This window comes from Seriola dumerili, unplaced genomic scaffold (genome assembly GCF_002260705.1).
Source record: "Seriola dumerili isolate Sdu_G_001 unplaced genomic scaffold, Sdu_1.0 BDQW01000276.1, whole genome shotgun sequence".
Lineage (NCBI taxonomy): Eukaryota > Metazoa > Chordata > Actinopteri > Carangiformes > Carangidae > Seriola > Seriola dumerili.
The window spans coordinates 429,992-451,665 of NW_019174531.1; the positions used below are offsets into that span (position 1 = coordinate 429,992).

General features: G+C 40.9%; 1 protein-coding gene across 3 annotated transcripts; it reads left to right on the plus strand.

The window, feature by feature from the left end:
• The first annotated feature begins 12,732 nt into the window (after window positions 1–12,732).
• On the plus strand, window positions 12,733–20,832 carry LOC111230669 (E3 ubiquitin-protein ligase RING2-A-like). Of its 3 annotated transcripts, none has more exons than XM_022757465.1 (8): window positions 12,733–12,991; window positions 14,005–14,106; window positions 14,293–14,453; window positions 15,528–15,752; window positions 16,465–16,785; window positions 17,497–17,761; window positions 18,960–19,120; window positions 19,276–20,832. In XM_022757465.1, exons 2-8 carry the CDS (start codon window positions 14,029–14,031, stop codon window positions 19,313–19,315), a joined length of 1,251 nt encoding a protein of 416 aa, XP_022613186.1. In that variant the 5' UTR covers window positions 12,733–12,991; window positions 14,005–14,028; the 3' UTR covers window positions 19,316–20,832. The 3 variants fall into 3 exon arrangements, with proteins under 3 accessions (XP_022613186.1, XP_022613187.1, XP_022613188.1); XM_022757466.1 differs by having other exon boundaries at window positions 15,528–15,743; XM_022757467.1 differs by having other exon boundaries at window positions 18,960–19,291.
• Window positions 20,833–21,674: the final 842 nt, after the last annotated feature.

A 21,674-nucleotide genomic window follows, 5' to 3' on the forward strand; every position in this document is an offset into this window, starting at 1 on the left:
TGAAACAGTGAGAAAAGAAACTGAGAAATTAAACTAGTGTAAGAGCACTTTTGCTATGCCTGCCTAAGGAGTGGCTGCATAGTTAGACACTGTGTACTGAAACACCCTGCGTAAAGCAAAGACTTTTATTAATTAATTACAGGCAAGAAAGTATTGTGCTTCAGGTGTGAAAATGTTGTAACAGATCATGATGTTTAGTGACTTTTTGTGTGTTGACAGATTAGTATTATGTGTATAATACTGTTTAGACCTCATCAGAGATATTGAAGCTGCAAGTCCAGTGGCGGAAGAAGTATTCAGATTCCTTCATGAAGTAAAAGTACGAGGTCCCTGGGAGACATCCTCCTAACCACCTCAACTGGCTCCTGTCAACATGAAGGAGCAGCAGCTCTACACAGACCTCCCTCCGGATGTCAGAGCTCCTTACGCTATCTCTAAGGCTGAGCCCAGTCACCCTGTGGAGGAAACTTATTTCAGGTGAGGTGAGGGTCAGAACGAAGATCACCTGGTTAATCAAGAGCTTTGCCTTGCGGCTGATGCTGCACAGATCCGCCTGTCAATCTCCTGCTCCATCCTAGCCCCGAGATACTTGAACGCACTCACTTGGGGCAGCAAGTCCGTCCCAATCCCGTAGAGAGCAATCCACCATTTTTTTAGCAGAGAACCATGGCCTCAGACTTGGAGGTGCTGACCCTCATCCCAGCCACTTCACACTTGGCTGCAATCAGATCCAGTGCATGCTGTAGGTCCTGGTCTGTTGAGACTAACAGGACCACATAATCTGCAAATAGCAGACAGGAAACTCTGAGGCCCCCAAAACTGGACACACCCCTCCCACCAGCTGCGCCTTGAAATCCTGTCCATGAAAAGACACACCAGGAACATGTTTTGACTTCCTGCCGTCAATAAGGACACAACTCTCACATTGGTAATACAGGGACAGGACAGCTTGTAGCAACGGCCCCCGGAACCCTGTATACACACAGTACCCGCACAAGATCCCGCGAGGGACCCAGATGTAGTCAACAAAGCACATGTAGATTGGCTGGAGAAACTCCCATGACCCCTCGAGTCGCCTTGCCAGGGTAAAGAGTTGGTCCACTGGCATAGGCTTTGCCCAGTAGGCAGAGCAGTGCGATACCCCAATAATTCAAGCACACCCTCTGGCCCCCTCTTTTGATAAAGGGCACCACCACCCCGGTCTGCTAGTCTACAAGCTCTGTCCCCTATGAAACTAGAAACTCACAAATTTCCTGAAAAGATAAAGTGTCCTCAGTCTTCTCAATAATGGCTACGGCCCTGAACTGCATGATTCATACAGTATGTTTAAATTGTGCTATTTCAGTCAAGAAATGAAAAAGGAAGGAAGGAAGGAAGGAAGGAAAAATCCTTTTAGAAAAGTTAAACAGGGAAGGATTTTGTTTGTTTTGTTGATAAATTGACAATTAATGATGCCCTGCAGTGTGCTTGTTGACTGAAGTAGTGTCCTATGTAATGAAAGTAATTATGTGCCTGCAATACAATAGTACTGAAAGCATATATTATTATGATCTAATTACGTTATCTAATTACTGCATAGCATTGGCTGTCATCACAAGGAGAGAGGGTGGCGATTTCAATTACAGTGTCACAGCGACTCACGCCTTCAACCGTTCTCATTGGGGACCAATAAAAAGATAGAAAAAAATGCATCCAAAGTTTGGATTATATATTTAAACTCAATTGCGTCTCCCCACTCTGAATTTTCAATGCTTTAATGCAGCTCTTAATGTAGTCTAATCAAGTCTGATGTAATTTATGTTTTAATAAAGTTGGTTGATCTAATTTTTGTTGGTTTTTCATATTCAGTTTTTGTCTAGTAGTTGCTGTATCCTAAGTATCACAAACCCTACTAAAAATGACTGGGAAAGGTTGCATCAGTTTTTATTTATTTATATCAAAGTAACAGTTTTTACAGTGCAAACTTGTTTAATTCTGACCCAGTTTCAATGTGTGTTTATGCAAATTAATTATTATACATCTTTCATTATGCAACAAAATCAACTCCCAACACTGGACATGGAGGCTGGAAAGACAATGTGGTTTTGCACAGATCAGATAGATCTGGCCTGCCAAAGGAGTGGCAGCACAATTAGTCAAAGTGTACAGAAACGCCCTGAACAAAACAAAGGGACAAATAAGTTCCTTAGATAATAAGTTCCTTATTTTTGTAACAATGGTTGCATTTTTTTTTCTTGCTCTGTCAATATCAAATGAATTTCTTTTGTCAAACATCTACAGTGAGGAGGGAGGATTTTATACATTGGTCTACATTGCTCTCACAAAATCAAAGCGTATATCTTTAATCAAAATGTTTGCATTTTATCTGAATTTTCATGTTGCAAAGAACAGGCTCACCCTTTTCCCCACCTGGATGCAATGGCTGTTCAGTATTGCAGTGGTCTGTTCCTGCACTTGGTTCACCTCTGTAGTTGTTCTGCATCTCTTTGTTGTTGCTTTGCCTTTCTCTGTAGTTGTTTTGCACCCCTTTGTAGTTATTTGGCATCTCTTGGTAGTTGTTTGGCATCTCGTTGTAGTTATTTTCCATCTCTGTAGTTGTTTTGCATCTCTCTGTAGTTGTTTTGCGCCCTTGTTGTTGTTTTGGATCCCTTTGTAGTTCTTTGGCATCTATTGGTAGTTGTTTGCATCTCGTAGTACTTGTTCGCATTTCTTTGTAATTGTTTTGCATCTTTCATTTGACTTACTTGAAAACAAGAAATTAAACACAAACACACACAAACAAATAATAAGAATTCCATTCCTTTCCTATGAAAAAGTGTTTATTTGGTTTTTGTTTCAATGCATCCTGATACAACTATTAAAATTGGCAGCAGTGACATATAGCCTTACCTGTGTGGGAGGACACAGTGTATTTATTTGTCTTTTTCTAAATTTAAAAACATGTTTCAGATACTTACCAACTTAAACAGTGCATGTCTTAATTATCTGCTGCACTGTCAAATTGCATAAAATGTCACTCTACAAGTTTAGCATCTCCCACATCCAGGCGTTCACCATCCAATTACTCGGCTGTGTACAGAAAAAGACATTCTGACGTGTACGCCTCAATGGGAGGGAAGAGCCTTCATGTCTGTAATCATGATCATCATCATTAATTAGTTAAATACAGTCCTTCTTTCTTACCTAGCAGCTTATATAGAGAGGTAAAGGACACCAAGACACAGAGAGCATAGACAAACTGAACGAAGGAGAGAGAGATACTGGACTACAGAGGAAAGTGAACTTTCAACATCCAAGTGAGTCTTTCACTGAAGATTAAGAATCTGAATCTTATCTGATGAAATGTTTTTAAATGATTTGGCAATTTGATTTGATTTGATTTCAGATGTTTATTTATGTTTATGTTAATTTTGTTTGTAATGTGTGTATACGTGTTGGTCATATTTCTGTCGTTTATGAATCAATTTGTAAAAAGCTTCAATTTTGCAAATCTGAGGTTTTTCACTAGATGCATATTGTGCAGAAGGTTGGAAATACATGAATACACAAATCAAAGGATTATCTTTGGGGAGACTTTTGCATTTTTCATTTTAATTTGCTCTTTTTGATTAACTTTTTTTGTTAACTAAACAACATTAGTGTGTACCTATTGTCTGATGATATATTGTATTGTAAATTAATTGTTTAATGTTAAGGAACATTTTATGGTTCAAAGCTTCACTGATGTGAGGATTTGCCTTGTAAATTTAATATCTTTTTACCTTTACCTTTTTTTGACTGCCAGCCTCTGGATGAGATTACTTTGGGCTCTGAGCATTTGTTTTTCTGAGGTTTTGCAGATTTTATGCATTTGATGCAAATGGAATCAGAAGGAATTCAAAGATGTTTGCTTTTCCACAGTGGGATTTATTAAGTTAAGATTAAAGTCATGCAGTGTTGACTCTTCAGCAACAAAGTGTGTTCATGGGTGTTGAGATTTGCTGTTTAGCTGCTGTTGTAGCACTTACATAATATTCATCATAGAACCAGTCATCGTCATCTTTATTACTTTCTTGTAGCGGCCTCTCACTTTAACAAGAAACAAGCTTGCATCATGTTCACATCACATGCTGATGTCATATCTTAACTTTTTAAATGTTCAACTACAACTTAAGTAATTCTTTGCATTCAAGTCCATCTGTAAACAATATGGACCAATTTAACAATTGAGGAAAAGGGAGAGAACATCAGCAGGTTTTTCAAATAAGCAATTTATACAGGGACCAGAACCTTGTGACACATGCTTACAGACCACAAACAATGGCCTGAAGTATGCAATCATTTTACTAACAATATTCCTGTAGACATTAGCAATCTGACTTCTACTCTTTTTCATTTTCTTACAGGAGATGTTCGGATTTGGTTTTGGAGAAGAAAGCGGAGGAGAACAGAAATCGATCAGAATGATTATCAAGGCTTTCATCTTTGTCCTCATGATTGGTAAGTAATAAATATGTTTAAATTGGAAACCATAACTAAATCTTAATTATCTGTCTGAATTCTGACCAAACTCTTAAATGGAAACAGCATCCAACAGCCAGCCTGCTGAGGGAAGCCTGAAACTCAGGTGTCCCAGAAGTTTAGGAGGAATGACAAGCCAAACCACAACCACAGCCATAACAGTACCAACAACAACACAACCACCAGCAGAGACAGTGACAGCAGCGACAGCAGCAGCAACAGCAATGTCAGCAGCGATAGCAGCAACAGCAGCAGCAACAGCAGCAACAGCAGCAGCAGTCACTACGGGAAGCACCTCTGAAGAAGCAGCAGCAGAGGCAGAAGCTGCCGCCATAGCTGCACAACATGCAGCATTAGCCTCAGCAGCAGTAATAAATGGCACACAATCACCAACAGAGGCAGCAAAACTAGCAGAAATGGCAGCCAATGCAACCAAAGAATTAGCAAGTGCAATAAAACAAGCAGCTGAAACATCACCAGCAATAACAGCGGAAGTAGCGCAACAAATAGTAGAGGCAACATCAGATGTATCACTTGCAGCAGAGGCAGCAGCAACGGCTGCAGCAAAGGCTGCTTCTGCACAAACACCAGAAGCTGCACAGGAAGCTGCAACCGATGCAAAAGAAGCAGCAGCTGCTGCAGTAAGTGCTCTGGAGGCAATACAGGTGGCATTAAGAGCAGTCAATGCCTCAACAACTGACGGAAACACAGGAACAAATTTGAAGCAGTTATCAGTTTTAGCAGCAGAAACAGCAGCACAACTGGCCACAACAACAGCAACTAAAGCAGGAGAAGCAGCTGAAGCTAAAGCAGCTGCTGCAACAGCAACAACTGCAGAAACAGCAGCACAGAAGGCAACAGAAGCAACTGAAGCTGCTAAAGAAGCAACAGTGGCAGCACAGGCAGCTGCAATTGCAGGAAGAGCAGCAGCAGCCATTGTTGCAGTAACACAACCCACAGCTACAACAACAACCACAGCAGCAACACCAACAACTGGAACAGTTACAACAAATGCATCACTACCACTAGCAACAGCCATAACAGCAGCAACAGCAGCAGCAACAGCAGCAACAAATGCAGCAACAGCAGTAGCCGCAGTGGCTGCAGCAATGACAACAGCAGTCACTGCAGGACAAACAACAGCAGCTTCAGAAAATGCTTCAATAGCTGCACTAGCAGCAGCTGCTGCTGCCACAGCATTGATAGATGGGAACGCATCGCCAACAGAGGCAGCAGAAGCAGCAAAAAATGCAGCAGATGCAGCCATAGCGGCTGCAACAGCAGCAATAGAAACAGCAGGAGCAGCACCAGCAGCGACAGCAGCATTAGCTGGGCAACCGCTTGTAGCATCTATAAAAGCTGCAGCAGCAGCACAAGCAGCAGCAACAGCAGCAAGATTAGCAGCGGATACTGCAGCATTGAAGCCAACACCAGAAACTGCAGCAACCGCCATAACAGCTGCAACAACAGCAGCAAATCAAGCAGATGAAGCAGCAGAAGAACTAAAAGCAATTCTTAACACAACAGCCATAGGATCAACATCAGCAGAAACAAAAGCTGTAATAAAGTTAGCAATAAAAGCAGCTGAGACAGCAGCAGCATTGGCAGCAGAAACTGCAGACAAAGCTAAAGCAGTGGCAGACGTAGCTGCAGCAGCAGTTGCAGCAACATCAGAAGAATCAGGAGAGGCAGCTGCTGAAATGGCATCAGCATCCATTGAAAAAGCAAAACAGGCAATAAATGCAGCAAAAGAAGCAAGTGCTGCCTCCAGAGCAGCAGCTGTAGCAGCAGCAGGAATAGAGCCAGGTACAACTGCACCAGCAACAACTGTACAGCCAATAACAGAGAGCCCTTCATCAACACCAGCAACCTCAGTAATGACAACCTCAGATAACACATCACCCAGAACATCGGCACCAACAGCAGCAGTCACAGCAGAAGCAGCATCGTCTGCCGCAGCAGCAGCAGCAGCAGCTGCTTCTGCAGCAGTAGCAGGAGCCGCTTCTGCAGCTGCTGGAGCAACAACAGAAACAGCAGCAAAAGCAATAAAGGCTGCAAAAGACGCAGCCACAGTTGCCATATTAGTGTCAACGGGAGTAGAATCAGCAGCACTGGGAGCGTTAGCAGCAAGACAAGCTGCCAAAGCTGCCAAAGAAGCAGCATTAGCAGCAAGACTTGAAGCCGTGACAGCACCACCATCAAAAGCAGAAGCACTTGCACGACTAGCAAATGCATCATCAATAGCAGCAAAGGCTGCTGAAGAAGCAGCAAAAGCAGCAACAATGGCAGCCTCAGGTAACACAACAGCTATAAAAGAAATTGCAACAACAGTGGCTGAAAAAGCAAGAAGTACTGCAGAAATATTAAGAAATGAATTATCATCGTCCAGTGGGCCAACAGCAGTACAAGCAGCTAAACTAGTGGCAGAAATTGCAGAAGCAACAGCACTGACAGCATCAACAGCAACTGGAACAGCAACAACAGAAGACATAGCAGCTCTAATGGTAGCAGCAGCAAGGGCAGCAGCAAAAGGCGCAGCAGCAGCAGCAACAGCAGCAGAAGCTGCACTCCCAAATATAGGCACCACTGCATCCCCAGCGCCATCAACTACTGTAGCAGTCACTGCAGCAGAAAAATCAGCCTCAGAAAGACAAATTAAAGCAGCGGCCACATCATCAGCAGCAGCAGCAGCAGCAGCAGCAGCATTAGCAGCCTCAACAGCAGCAGCCGCTGGAGTAGCAACATCCGCAGACATACAATCTGCAGTAAATGCGGCACAAGTAGCAGCTAGAGCTGCCACATTAGTAGCAGCAGGAAACGCATCAGCAACATTGGCATCAGATGCAGCCAGAGAGGCTGCAGACAAAGCAGACGAAGTAGCAGTGGCAGCAATGCTAGCAGCAGCAATAGCACCACCATCAACAGCAGGTGTAGCAGCAAAAATAGCACAGGCAACAGCAACAGCTGCAATGGCAGCAAGGAAAGCAGCAAGGGCAGCAGCAAGGGCAGCTTCGAATACAGCAACAGCAGAAGTAATTCCAGCAGCTGCAGAAGCTGCAAGAACAGTGGCACAAGCAGCAGAAGGAGCATTAGAAGCATTATCAGCAGTCACAGCAGAAGAAGCAGCAGGAATGACAGATGTAACACGTTCAGCAATAGCAACAGCTGAAATAGTGGCAAATATAGTGGAAACAGCAGCAGCTACAGCAGAAGCAGCAGCAGAAGCTTCAACAGGAAACAACACAGAAATAATTACATTAATGATAAATGCTGCAGCCAAATCTGCAAAAACAGCAGCAGAGGCTGCACTGTCAACGGCATCTCAAGGATCAACCACAACTGCAACTGTACCAACAAGACAAAGTACTGTAAATCCAGCCTCAAACAGTGGTGCAGAGGCAACGGAAAACACATCTGCATCAACAGTAGCAACAGCAGCGGTATTAGCATCAGGAGCAACTAGAGCAGCAGTTGTAGGGTCAACAGCAGCAGCAGCAGCTGCCTCAGCAGCTGCCTCAGCAGCAGCTGCAGCTGCTGGGCCAACAGCATCCGCAGCAGCACAAAATGCAGCAAAATATGCAAAACAAGCAGCAGCAGTTGCCACATTAGTTGCAAACGGGGAAGCAACAGTAGAGAGTGCAACAATTGCTGCAACAAAAGCAGCTGAAGCAGCACAAGCAGCAGCACAAGCAGCAATGCAAGCAGCATTAACATCACCACTATCAGAGGCACTACAAATATCACAAATAGCCGCAACAGCATCAAAAGCAGCAAAAGCAGCAGAGAAAGCAGCAGCATCAGCAACAATGACAGCAGCTGCAAATGCAACAGCAGAAACAATGTCAGCAGCTGCAGAAGCTGCCAGAGCTGTGGCCACAGACTCAGCACAAGCAGCAGAAGAGTTACAGAAAATATTATCAGAAAGCACAGAGTTAACAGCAGCAAAGCGTGCATCAATAGCAGAGGCAAATGCCGCAGCAGAGTTGGCACAAGCAACAGCAACAACAGCAACAACATTAATGGAAGCAGCAATAGATGCAGTATCAGCCACAACAGCACAAAACGCAACAGACCAAGCAGAATTATTGTTATCAATAGCTAATGTGGCAGCAACAACTGCTTCAGCTGCAGCAACAGTAGCAGAAGCAGCAGTGGAAAGATCTTCCTCCAACAACACTGCAACAACAACACAAAAAACAACAGCATCAACATCATCACCATCAGGAGCTGGAACAGGAACTGAAACAGGAGCTGGAGCCGGAGATGGAAATGGAAATGGAAATGGAGCTGGAGCTGGAACCGGAGATGGAACCGGAGCTGGAACCGGAGACGGAGCTGGATCCGGAACTGAATCCGGAGCTGGATCAGGAGCAGGATCAGGAACAGAATCCGGAGCAGGATCCGGAGCAGGATCCGGAGCAGGATCCGGAGCAGGATCCGGAGCAGGAAACGACACAGCAACAGCAGATGCAGTCAGTAACAGATTCAGCCTGATTTCTGCTACAGTGGCTGTTTTGGTTGCCGTGCTTGTGTAAAGAGCAACAAAATACAGCTAACTGTCATGATAGACGGACTCATAAGTTAACTGAAGAATATCAAGATGTATTTATTAATTTTATTATTTTATTATTTTACTTCTCCCAGTTATCGTGTGTCCAAATTAGGAAATTTTTTCTCAGAGAAGGTGGATCAAAGAACTGAAATGTTAAGGAAGGAGAGGAAGGGTCAACCAGTGGGTACGGTGATAAAAATGTATATTATTGCTTTCACTAATCGGTAAAAGTGGCAAATGTGGCTGATATTTAACCTTTCAAAATAGTATAAATTATTATATTTATTGTCCTATTTATTGTGTGCATGTGTGAGTTAGACTGTACATCACATGGCCAACAGATTGACAACAGGTCAAGTTGTTGTACTCATCCTGTTTGTGTGTGTGTGTGTGTGTGTGTGTGTGTGTGTGTGTGTGTGTGTGTGTGTATGTGTGTGTGTGAAAAAGATTAAGATTAAGATACATTCTTGATATTGAATGAAGCGTAAATAGCCTATTTTATAGTTTATTGCAACTAATAGTAGTATTGAATTGTCAATGTTTGTGATTGTAAATTGTGAATCAATAAATGAAGTATAACTGTATTTGGCCTCATTTTGTTTCATTCAGCACTTCAAAACCAGAGGTTTATCACCGTATGCCATAAAACATGTATTAAATGTCTATGTAGGGCTTCTAACTAGTGTTAGCTGGTTTCTAACTTTAGCTTTAAGTTACAGTTTAGGTGACTAATGTTAGCTAGTCGATGGTGCCCTTTCATTTCCTATGTTGTCATTTTATATATTATCTAATTTTAACAAACACTGTTGCTCAGTGAGCAGTGAGACAATGGAGGATAAGTTGTTTTGACATCAGTACACAGTTTATTATTTCATTTGGTGTGATGGTGTAGTTGTAGTGTTTTGCCTTTAACATTACTTTTTGTAATGGACACCCTCTTTGTTTGCACTCAGGAATTCAGGAGTTTTACCTGGTGGGGTAATTGAACAATATTAAAATACACTGCATTACTGGTTCCCTTTCACCGTGGAGAAATAGTTGACCCACCAGATTGTCATTGTGTAATATGCACTGACTAAAACTGGAACTAACAATTTTTTCCTTGTTGATTAAGCTGAAGATAATTTTCTTAATCAATTGATTAATTATTTGTTCTATAAAAAAATATTGAAAATGCCCATTTCCCAGAAGCCCGGTTCCATCACATCTTTCATATCTCTCACTGTGGATAAATTACAGTTTAAGATAAGAGCTGCAGCAGAGCCCTGAGGCTGTCATGGCTGACTCCAACACATTCCTATGAGCATGTGCACTGTCAGGGTGGTGCAGTGTGAGGTGTGGTGCCCACAGCCACAGGTTGAACTTTAGAAGGAAATGCCACCCAATTAGTACATTCCAAATATCATTCCTCTTTGATAATAAACCAAAGACATTCACCGTGATGAGAAGATGAGTGTTCCTACGACAGCAGAGTTATTAAGCTTCTATGGGAGCACGTCTCAAAAGTTAATATACTGAAAACATTCCTGTTAGGTAATAAGAAAATTCAAAATTAATTTGAAGTTTTTGTTGATAATTGTTATGACCCGGCTTATGTGGCAAAAGGGAGACATGGTTACGATTGATAAAGAATATTTTTGTAAAAAACAAATTAAGACGACAAATTATATCTTCACAGCATGGGGTGTGGAAATCAGTAAAGTCAGAAGTGAGTGGTGTGCATGAGTGAAGAATGTGAGTGTGGGTGTTGTAAAGAGGACTCCAGGGGTCATCACGCAATCAACACAACATGTTAACCAGTTAGCTTTAGATGTGCTGGATGGTGGATTTTCAGACAGAACCAGGCTAGCTGTTTCCCCACTGTCTCCAGTCTTTTCGCTAAAATATGCAAAGCTAAAAGCTAAGATAAGCTAACCAACTGCTGGCTGTAGATTCATAATCTTAGTGGATAAACATGAGAGTGGTATCCAATATGTATAATAAAACACTGTCATGTCACTTTACGTAAGATTAAAAACATATACACACGTGTTGCCTATGAGGTGTATGTTATAAATTAGAGACAACACATCAATTGAAAAATATTGTGAAGTCACACCCTTCCAGCTCCAGCTCATGTAGGATTTGAAGCCATGAACGAGATCAAACTGCTCAGAAAACTTAATGACAACAACGATTCCAGAGCTTATGAATAAATATAAAACTAAGAAATTCTAATTCTTCAACCTTATTTTGATGTCTGATGTTTCCCTGTAATAAAGGAGAGGTGGCTAAAGATGAACGTTCTTCTAAAGCATTGCTTTAGTGAGTGGACTCAATAATTAAAAAAAAAACAAAACTTCTTTACTAGGACATGTCTGTGCCTTAAAAAGAGACTTCCATGATCACAGGGGAACTTAAGTGACCTAAATTCCCCCGACCATTTATTATATCTATATATATTATAGTATATATTGTATAGTAAATATGTATATTCTTTCCATTTTATCTCTGGGAGCAGTGGTTTGTTTAGAGTCTCAAGGTAGCATTCATTTTCACACATGTGGCTTATTAATTCGGTACAGTCATGCTCTAATACAAATGGTTTCAACTGCAGGTTAGCATGTATATGTGAGCCTTTTCCTTAAAGAATGTGGATGGCATGCTGCCTTGTTCTCCTTTGCTTGAGGCAGGGTTTGCCTGTCAAGAGCTGCAACATGAGTTCTACCTTGTCCTCTTGTATAATATATAATTAATCTGCTTACATGTATGTCTGGTGTAATTGCTTGTACAGTCAGTGAAGGAAATGTTCATTTTAATAATGTGGTTAGCTTTTAATTTCGCATGCTAACCGTAAGCTTTGAAGATGTATGTCCAGCACAAAAAGATCTGAAAAGAACTCCAGGCCAGATTATGATAAATTGATAATAATGGTCCCCAAAGAATTGAATAGCATCCACTGCCCTCCCCCATTATCAGGCACTTATTTCACTAATTTCTGTAAAAGTTCATTTGAAAAGAAAAAGTTGTATAAGGTGCTGAAAATCAAAGGTATGCACAGTGTATGAGGGGGCTGGGCACGTATATTCAGTGTATATTAGAGTTACAGTCTGGTTATAGTTTTTAGCTCAGTCTCTTGGGACTCTAGTTTATTCCAACCTTATTATTTAATAAGGGGAAATCAAACAACGTGTTTCAGCTATTAGCCATCATCAGCATGAGAAATAATGATAGATCAGACAATTTATATACAGCTGAGGTTTAAACAAGATTGCTCGATGAGGATGTTTAATGTTTAAACCTGACCTGTATATAAATTGTCTGATTGACCTTCTGATTAGTGAACGACCCGCTCTACCTCCTGAGCCCCACACTCTGATCAGAGACGGAATTACCAATCAGAGCTATAGATCAATCCTTCATTTGCCATATTCTACAACCTATAGTTTATTTAGTGGTTTGTTATTCTGCAAAAAGAATTAGATATTTTTTTAAAGTTAGTTTTTTTTTAACATAGGAGTAACAACAATCGAATATATTTATACTGTATAAATAATAGGGATAAAATAGTAGGATATTGTGTGGAATGGTAATGTATGTTGCAATACTCCATCTGACCACTGAGAGGCGCTGAGGACGCCGAGCAGCAGCCGGGCAGTAGACGACTTGTTCCGGGGAGAAGAAGAAGAAAGATGGCCACAGCTAACGTTAGCTAGCTGGTGGGTTTTGGAAAATGTTGCGCTCTTGATTTTATTTCTGTCTTTTTATTCATCGAGCGAGGCTCAGCCTGAACTAAATCACCACTCCACCGACAGTGTGAAGACTCAGGCAAAAAATAAGCCGCGGTGTGTGTTGTTGGAGAGATTTATTGAGGAGTTTATAGGCGGTTGTGTGTGTGTGTTTGTGTAGCGGGAGGGGGTCGTGTTTCCTCCGGTCAGCTGTCCATCAGTTCAGCGTCAGGTGAGTTTATACTTAAAATTTCTGCTTTTCCTTCTCACTGCTCTCGAGTTTTCACCGAGGAATATGATGAATTGTCTATTTATTTGTCAAATCATCAGATGAGTAAAACTTTAAAAACTTATTTTATGGTTTAAATCGTGGTGAAGAATCTCTGTTTAGTCCTGGTAGGAAGTTGTAACGTCGGCGGGTCAGTGTGAGACTCAACAAGGGAGTGTGTTTTCATCACAATAAAGAGTGATTCTCCTATCACAGTACCTCTATAATATCACCCAACCAACTTATACTCTTACTGTGATGTGTGAATAGCTTTACTCTAAACTTTATTTCAGGGTAGCTATTGGTTTCTCATAAATTGTTCTTTACATGTGTGGCAAAACACGTCAGTTATTTAAAGGTCCCATAATGTATAAAGTGAGATTTCCATGTCTTTTTTTTTAAAATAATAAAGCGGGTCTAGATTATGTATTAATACTGTGAAAATGTGAAAGTACTCAGTCCACAGCGAAATGCACACACCCTGTATTCGGAAACTGAGCCTCAAAACGAGCCGTTGGGACTTCTGTAACTTTGTGATCTAATGATGAAACAGTCATGGAGAGCCTCCCTGCTGATTGGCTCACCGACCTCTTGCTACTACAGCTCCAGAGCGAGGCCTGAGATAGGAGATGTAAAGTACAAGGAGATGGTTTTTGGTTCTTTAAACCACACATATCTTTTTTATGGATCGAAACTTCAAATAAAACACTGGACAACTGTAAAATTTGAAGAATTTAACATTGTGTTTAGTTGGCTGTCAGGTCAGGGAAGTCCCTGGTCTAGAGCCTCTGTATGAAGTCACTGTTCAACCAATCAACTGACTAGAAAGAGACAGAAAACAATTCCAGACCTCAATTAAGTGTTAAGTTTCAGTGAACATATTTCTGAATGTTGAATCAGATCCATGTTTGGTTTGGTGTACAGGTACAGATGTACTTACCTGTTTATATGTTTGTTTGTTTTCTCTCTCCCTGCAGTGAGGATTGTGGGAAACAGCAGCTATGGCAGCTCCAGTAAACATCCAGACTCCAAGTAAGACCTGGGAGCTGAGTTTGTATGAGCTGCACAGGAGCCCTCAGGTAAACCTTTGTGTGTGTGTGTGTCTGTGTGTCTGTGTCTGTGTGCGTGACCTTGGGAGATGATGTTATGCTACTGTGTATTGCTCAATTTGTCGTCACATTTTACACATACATGTGACTGTTGGCAGCTGCTCTCCTCACAGGTATGATGGTATTAATGTGAGTTTTTTTTGTGTGTGCTTCTAGGAGGCGATCATGGACGGGACGGAGGTGGCGGTGTCTCCTCGCTCTCTGCACAGCGAGCTGATGTGTCCCATCTGTCTGGACATGTTGAAGAACACCATGACCACCAAAGAGTGTTTGCACCGCTTCTGCTCCGACTGCATCGTCACCGCCCTGCGGTCAGGGTAAGAGCGGCACCACAGCAACCGATCATCGTTTGTTTGTTTGGATTAATCAGTTTTCATGTCAACAAAATGTACAATTCAAATTACCAGAATCCATGGTGATGTCTTTAAATTGCTTATTTTGTCCAACCAGTATGTTTGTGCTGTATCATACTGTTCAGGTCATAGTGCTGTAACTGCTGTAAAAACAAGTCTACAAACAGCAGCAACACACACAGCTGTTATTTGCTAATTCATTTAACTTGACTTGTGTTCGGAACTGCTTGGTGACTAAATGATTAACTATTGACTATATATTGATAACTATTGTTATCAAATAAGTTTCTTTCAATCGACTAATTGATGAATCTTAATCCACCTTAATCCATACACTTTTTTGATAAGCGTAAAACATATTATCGATTAATCTGCTAATTTACTTTGTCGATTAATCAGTTAGTTTATAATAATTGTGACCAATTGTGTGATTTTTTTTTTTTTTTTTTTTTTTTTTTTTTGTTTTTTTTTTTTTTTTTTTTTTTTTTTTTTCACATATTATTAGAAGTGGAGTCAATTCTCACATCTGAGAAGCTGGAACCTGAGAAAATGTGTTGTTTTTGCTTGAGAAATGACAACGACAAACAATTATCAGATCATCAAAATGGTTGCAAACAGAATTTTCTGTCGATTGACTCATTGTTTAATTGACTTGAATTGTTTCAGGTCTAGTATGAAAAAGATACCAGTAGAAGAAACTAATCAGTATCTTCTACGAGATGAACATTTCTGTCAGTTTGTTTATGTTACTTGGTTTTTACAGGTGATATATAACGACCTCCATGTGGTGAAAACACTGCTTTAATACCATCACTCTGTCTACCCCTCTGGTATTTCTAGTATTTGCTGTTTTGACTTCAGTAAAGTGACACAAGAGAACAAAGTGGTGAAAATACTACAACTATGACTAAAACTTGTTTATTGGCTTTATTTTAACTGCAAAGAATTAAAAAAGCACTGTGCAGATACTTCGGACTGAGAAAGATGTGAGCTCAGAATGAACACGTCACCGTATCTCAAACCTTCCTCCCTCCTCAGGAACAAAGAATGTCCGACCTGCAGGAAGAAGCTGGTTTCCAGACGTTCGCTGCGCCGAGACTCAAACTTTGACGCGCTGATCTCGAAGATTTACCCGAGCCGCGACGAGTACGAGGCCCACCAGCGCCGAGTCCTGGACCGGCTGAACAGGCTGCACAACAAGGAGGCGCTGAGCTCCAGCATTGAGGAGGGGCTCCGCCAGCAAGCCCGCTACAGGTCCGAGAGGTGGGGGACAAAACGGGGAGACAACTGGGGGTCGGTTACAGGTCGCACAGACATTCCCAAACAACAGAGAAAGTCCAAAAATAGAAGCAACTTTCACAATCAAATCTTCAGACCATCACCGTCTACAACCCTAACCCCTTTTCCAGACTTTTGAGATAAAGTTGGCAAATTTAAACATCATAATCAAACAGCCATTCCAGTTTGTGATCATCTGAACAGCACAATGTTTCAGGGATTTGTTGACACAGTTTATGGAAAATGAACTCTCTTAAATCATCATCAATCGGACTGAACAAATCACCTCCCAAAGATTTTTCTTACACTCTATAAACTGATGTATCTCTCCCTGTAATATCTGTGACTGGAGACTAATGTGGGCAATATCTGATTTACAGACTTTTTGTGTCCATGTTCAGAAATACCTTCATTTGTCAGGTATTCAGTTGATTCTGTTTCCATTGTTGTTGACATTAGAATATAAATTCACACGTACCTTGATTGAATTTTTTTTCCATATCACTCGTCCCCGTCCTTTGCTCACCTGAAAGTGTTTGAAGGGTAAAGTGTAATTGAATGGCTGGTACGTCAGACTGTGTCATTTTTTTGATGAAATGTAGTTTTTAGGTTCATCTTGTGTCAGAAACACCAGCTGAACCAGAATCATCCTTTAAAGTCGGACTGTGGGTGACATGTGTTTACCTCTGTCCTGCAGGAACCACCGTGTGAAGAAACCGACTCAGGAAAGTGACAACACCACCTTCAGTGGCGGAGAGGATAACGGTGACGCCCGATCACACCTGTCCCACGACTCCGCCCCCTCACATACCCCCCACCCGTGTGGTCAGACCCCCTCGGAGGCCGGGCCGAGCCGCAAGAGACCGCGAGTCTCAGATGACGGCTCGGGGCCCGAGGCGGACAGCGGGAGCCCGACGCCTCCACTGAGACGCCACAAAGAAGGACCGGCCTCGGAGATCGAGCTGGTGTTCAGACCACACCCACAGCTGGTCCACGCCCAGGACTACAACCAGACCAGGTGAGGCTGGACCACAGGTTTTTACTGCCACCCTACAAAAGAAATTTGCCTGCCTCAGTTAGGATTTAGGATTTATGTTAATTTGACTGGGTCAATTTTCTTTTCTTTTTAATTTAGAAAAGAAAAAATTGATCTAAATTAGGAATAATCATACATGTTTCATTGGTTTGTTTAATAAAAAATGAGAAAGCCCAGTTTCTTAAGAGCTGACTCAAACCTTGATGAGTTTTGGCTGAGAGTAGTAAATAAATTAAATAAATATGAATTATATATATAAATAAATTATAAATTACATTTTTATAGTAAATTACTAAATTACATTTATATAATAAATGTCAGGTTGTATTTTAGTCTTTAGTATATTTACTACTAAATTAATCTTTAAAATAAAATTACATTTTAGATATATCTTGTCTAAAATTGAGGCTTTAATTTGAATTTTTAAGATATTCATTTTGTGTAGTTTTATATTTAATTTTTTATGTTGTTGCCATAATTATGAGTTCAACAGTTCTTACAGCTTCAGGGCAGTAAGTATAAAACCCTACACTGGTTGGAAATTTCAGCTTTTAACTTGTATTTAAAGCAAATTTAGAAAAAGGTCGACAGTAAACTTGTTCAGGGAACTATTCATAAAGTCAGAAGAATGTATGACTGAGGAAATGTTCCTTCATCTGCCCTTATTCCTGCTCACGTTTCCTTTCTTTGCAGATACGTGAAGACGACCGCCAATGCCACAGTGGACCATCTGTCCAAATACCTCGCTCTGCGAATCGCTCTGGAGGACAGACGGACCAACGGCGAGGCAGAGGACAGAGACAGAGAGAGAGAGGAGGGAGGTGGCGGAGAGGAAGGAGGAGCGGAGGAAGGAGGAGAAACAGGAGGAGCTGCTGGAGGCGGAGAGGGGTCGAGTCTGACCAACATCAGCGAGAAACAGTACACCATCTACATCATGACCAGAGGAGGACAGTTCTCCGTGAGTGATCAAACACATTTACGTCAGATCACGAGCAGCTGTGTGGACAGAGACAGGAACATGTGAATGACTCCTTCAAAACAGGCAGCCAATCACAAGCTGAAGCCTTTTTAAAGGTGAAAGGAACAGTCTGAAACCCAAAGATTTTCCGTTTGCAGTCACATATGACAAAGATAGAAAATCCTCACTATTTAAAAAAAAAAAAGAAAGAAAAGAAAAGAAAAAAAAGCTTGTTTTTCATCCAAATCCCTATTAACTGAATGGAATACCTTGTTGAGTCCTCAGAGGATGAAACCTTTTGATTTTAATGACTCCATGACTTTTTCTCTCAGCATGAGGAAGAACTTTAGTTGCAACAAGGAAAAAGAGAAATCACAGAAAAGAATAGGGAGTTTTGAGAAATGGGAGTCTGGGCAACAGACGATGCAGACAAGCTGAATCGGTACAGTCCGGCTGTGTTGATGGTCTGTTTACTGCACGTTGCGTTCAGTTTGAAAACCTTTTAAAATAGAAAACTCATCAATACATTGTTTGTTCTGCCACTGACATTGTGTCTTTTCAAAAGCAATGTGACCGTTCCTCTGGAGAACCCTTAGAGCACACAATCTGTGTCCCAATTCAGGGGCCGCATCCTACAAAGGTGTGGCCCCTTTGTAAAGCTTAGACCGCAAAGGTCGAACCGCAATGAGATGGACTGGATTTTTCACCAGCTGTGCCCACCCTTAGTGTTGCATCGCAAAGCACCACACCTGTCGCATGGCAACCCTGACAACACGTAACTTTTTTTTTTTCACAAAAACTTGAACTTGAAAACTTGAGTTGAACCTGTGCTGTTGAACTGAGCTGAATCCAATACTTACATTTGTAAGTGTAATCCTCAGGCTCTGTGTCAGTGTTGTTTGCTGCCATATTATTTTCATTACTGGCTTGCAAAAAATCTTGGGACAGGTTGGGCCATGAAGGATCCACCTGTTGGAGTCTTCATTGCCCAGGAAAAGAAGGCCACATTTGAAGGAGCCTTCGAAATGGGACAGTCAAATACATCCTCCGAATTGGGACACCGCTGCAGTCAGGTTTCATAAGGGATTTAAATGTCTTTGTTAGTCTGCAGCCTATTTAAGCTGATAACAGCAGTTCAGTTTGAATGTTTCCCTCTGCTCTCCTTCGTTAAACCCTCCTCTCTCACTCTTCCTCTCAGACGCTGAACGGCTCTCTGACTCTGGAGTTGGTCAATGAGAAATACTGGAAGGTCAGGAAGCCTCTGGAGCTTTACTACGCCCCAACCAAGGACCAACAGCAGCCACAACCACAGCAGCCACCCCAACAGAAGTCTCCTCCTCCTGCTCCACAGAGGGAGGGGTGAGGGAGAGGAGTGTGCTGCTTTTCTCTCTCCTTTCATTTACCCACACGTCTTCTTTTTGAAGATGGAAGCTCAGCCGCCACATTGATATCAGCGTATTTCACCTGTAAACTGAATCTGACCTGAGACCTGATTTTTTTTTTTTTTTTTAAAGGAGGATTCACCAAGAAGAAAAAAACCAAACCACTAATTAACAGCTGGTAAATCAGCAGATTATTTTCTGACAGTTTATAACCCGTCACTGTGGCTGATGGACCTGGAGATGAGCGGGACCACTTTGTTTTCTCCTGATATGAAGCATCTGACTTATTAACTTCTGTTTTCCATCATTTGAATCTTATCACATAAGAAAAGCACAGATCTAAACAGACATAGCTGTGCAGAGTCTCCTGCAGCTACAACCTGCACCCATGAGTTCTTTTTGTTATTTTTTAGACCACCAACATGAAAACTTTCAGTTCTGACTCCAGATGGGATTATTTTCTCTTCTTATCTTTAAACACGTTTTATTTATTTCTCCTAACACAACTGTTACATAACTGAAAAAAAATGAAATATGAAAATTGGCAAACTGAAGAAAATAGCATCCAGATTATGACTTGAAACATTTCAGAATTAGGCTCCAAAAAATATCTTTTGGACGGTTATGTAAAAGAAAGACAGACTTGAATCTGAGCAGGTATTTTGTCCTAAATCTTTCACTGATTTAATCAATCTTCAAAAAAGTCCAGTTTAAGATTTCAGAGTCAGTTTTTTGCAGCAAGATCAGAGAAATTAGAGTGTTTTTGTGTTAAGATTTTAACGAGGGGAAAAATTTTTATAAGTTATGAATTGATCTGAAATTAATGTCTGACTGAAGCTATTTATGAAATCTTTGTGTAATTTAACTTTTAAGAAAATGACTGAAGCTCTTTGCTGCTTTGTGTCCGTTTTTTTTTTTTTCCCCGAGTGACAGGATCAGCCTAACAATCAATTTTAAAAGTAATTCTGCTTTATGTGTATGTGCTTAGTTGGACCTTTTTATAGTATTGCTTTACCTTTCATCCCGCTTTAAACGCAACTAAACTAACTTTGGTATCAGCTGTAACCGGCTTTAACGGGACATAAGCTTAAAAGACACAAACTGGCGCTTCGCCATTTAACATTTCCGCAAATGCATCCATTTTTTCTTTTTGAGCTGCTCATCCTGTCCAGGGCTGAATCCCAGCATGCATTGCAGCAGCATTTGAGTTGATTTAAGTTGGGGATGACAGACAGGTAGTTTAGTTTTTCTATACATGCAGCTCCCTGGCTGCTTTACTTACACATTTCCATAATGTCATTATGAGATACAAAGATGTGTCAGGTTCTTAAAACTTTTCCCCTATATTTTACTAAGATATAAAATTCCCTCATTTTCCACCTTAAAAGATGTAGCTGTAACGCCCACCTTACCTCGTTTCCAAGAGGTTCACTACCTTCTTTTTCCTGTAAAATACAAAGTGTTTGCATGAAACTCTTTAAAAACTGTTAAAAAGCCATAAACCTCTTTGCTCCACTTCTTCTGTCCTTGCGCACTTTATATTTCCTGCAGCCATATCATTTCCTACCTTACCTCAGTTTTTATGGAATATTTGTATATTAAGAATAATGCAATATTTTCTTTTTGCTCTGTTGCATTAATGTACACTTGTATCCTTCTGTCAGCAATGCAACACAATAAACTGAAGTAATGAGAATCGGTGTTTGGCTAGTGTTTTAAATAGGGGCTCTCAGTGAATCTGTTGGTTTTGAACAACTTCGCTAAATGGGAAACTTCTCTGGGAATGTCTGTTTTTTCCAGCTGATTTCCCAGAAACCTTCCTTCTAATTTAAATTTAAAAGAAAGCTATATTTTGCTTTTAATCACAAGGATATTTACAAGAAAGGCCAACACAATTTGGAACCAAATAAAAGTCAGTTTTTATGAAAAAGTTCAATGATGTGGTAGATAAGTAAGAAAATAGTTCATACACATGTCAGTATCCACTAGTTTCCTACAAGTTTACTTTGATATGGTTTCTTAAAAATACCAATTTATCCATTTTAACAAAGAAAACTACAATACACATTACAAATTTTAGTTCAACTTTTAAGCTTGATCTCTTTATACACTCAAACCTGCTAGTGTAAATAAACAGCCAATCACCCGCAATATTAGATCTTGGTCCAGGCATGCTGCATGCTGATTGGTTCACTGACAAGATTTACTCATTTAGTCCTTATATATGGAATGACAAGGTGTTTTTTGATCCTCGATAGTATCAAACTGATTGAGTCAATAAAAGTAATGAAAGAAACAAAAACTCTTAATTCTTGATTAGATCTTGACTCAGTTACTGACATCTGTTGTCTGTTTCTTAAAGCTGAGGCCATCTCCACCTGTGCTGCTTCGATTGACCACCCGAATCTCCTGTTAGCCCCTAACCGTATGTAATTGACAGTAAACTAGACAACCCTTAAACAGAACTGTATGAAAATAAAACGCCCAAGAAACCAAGATGTAACATTTTCAGCCTGAACCCTGCACCAGTG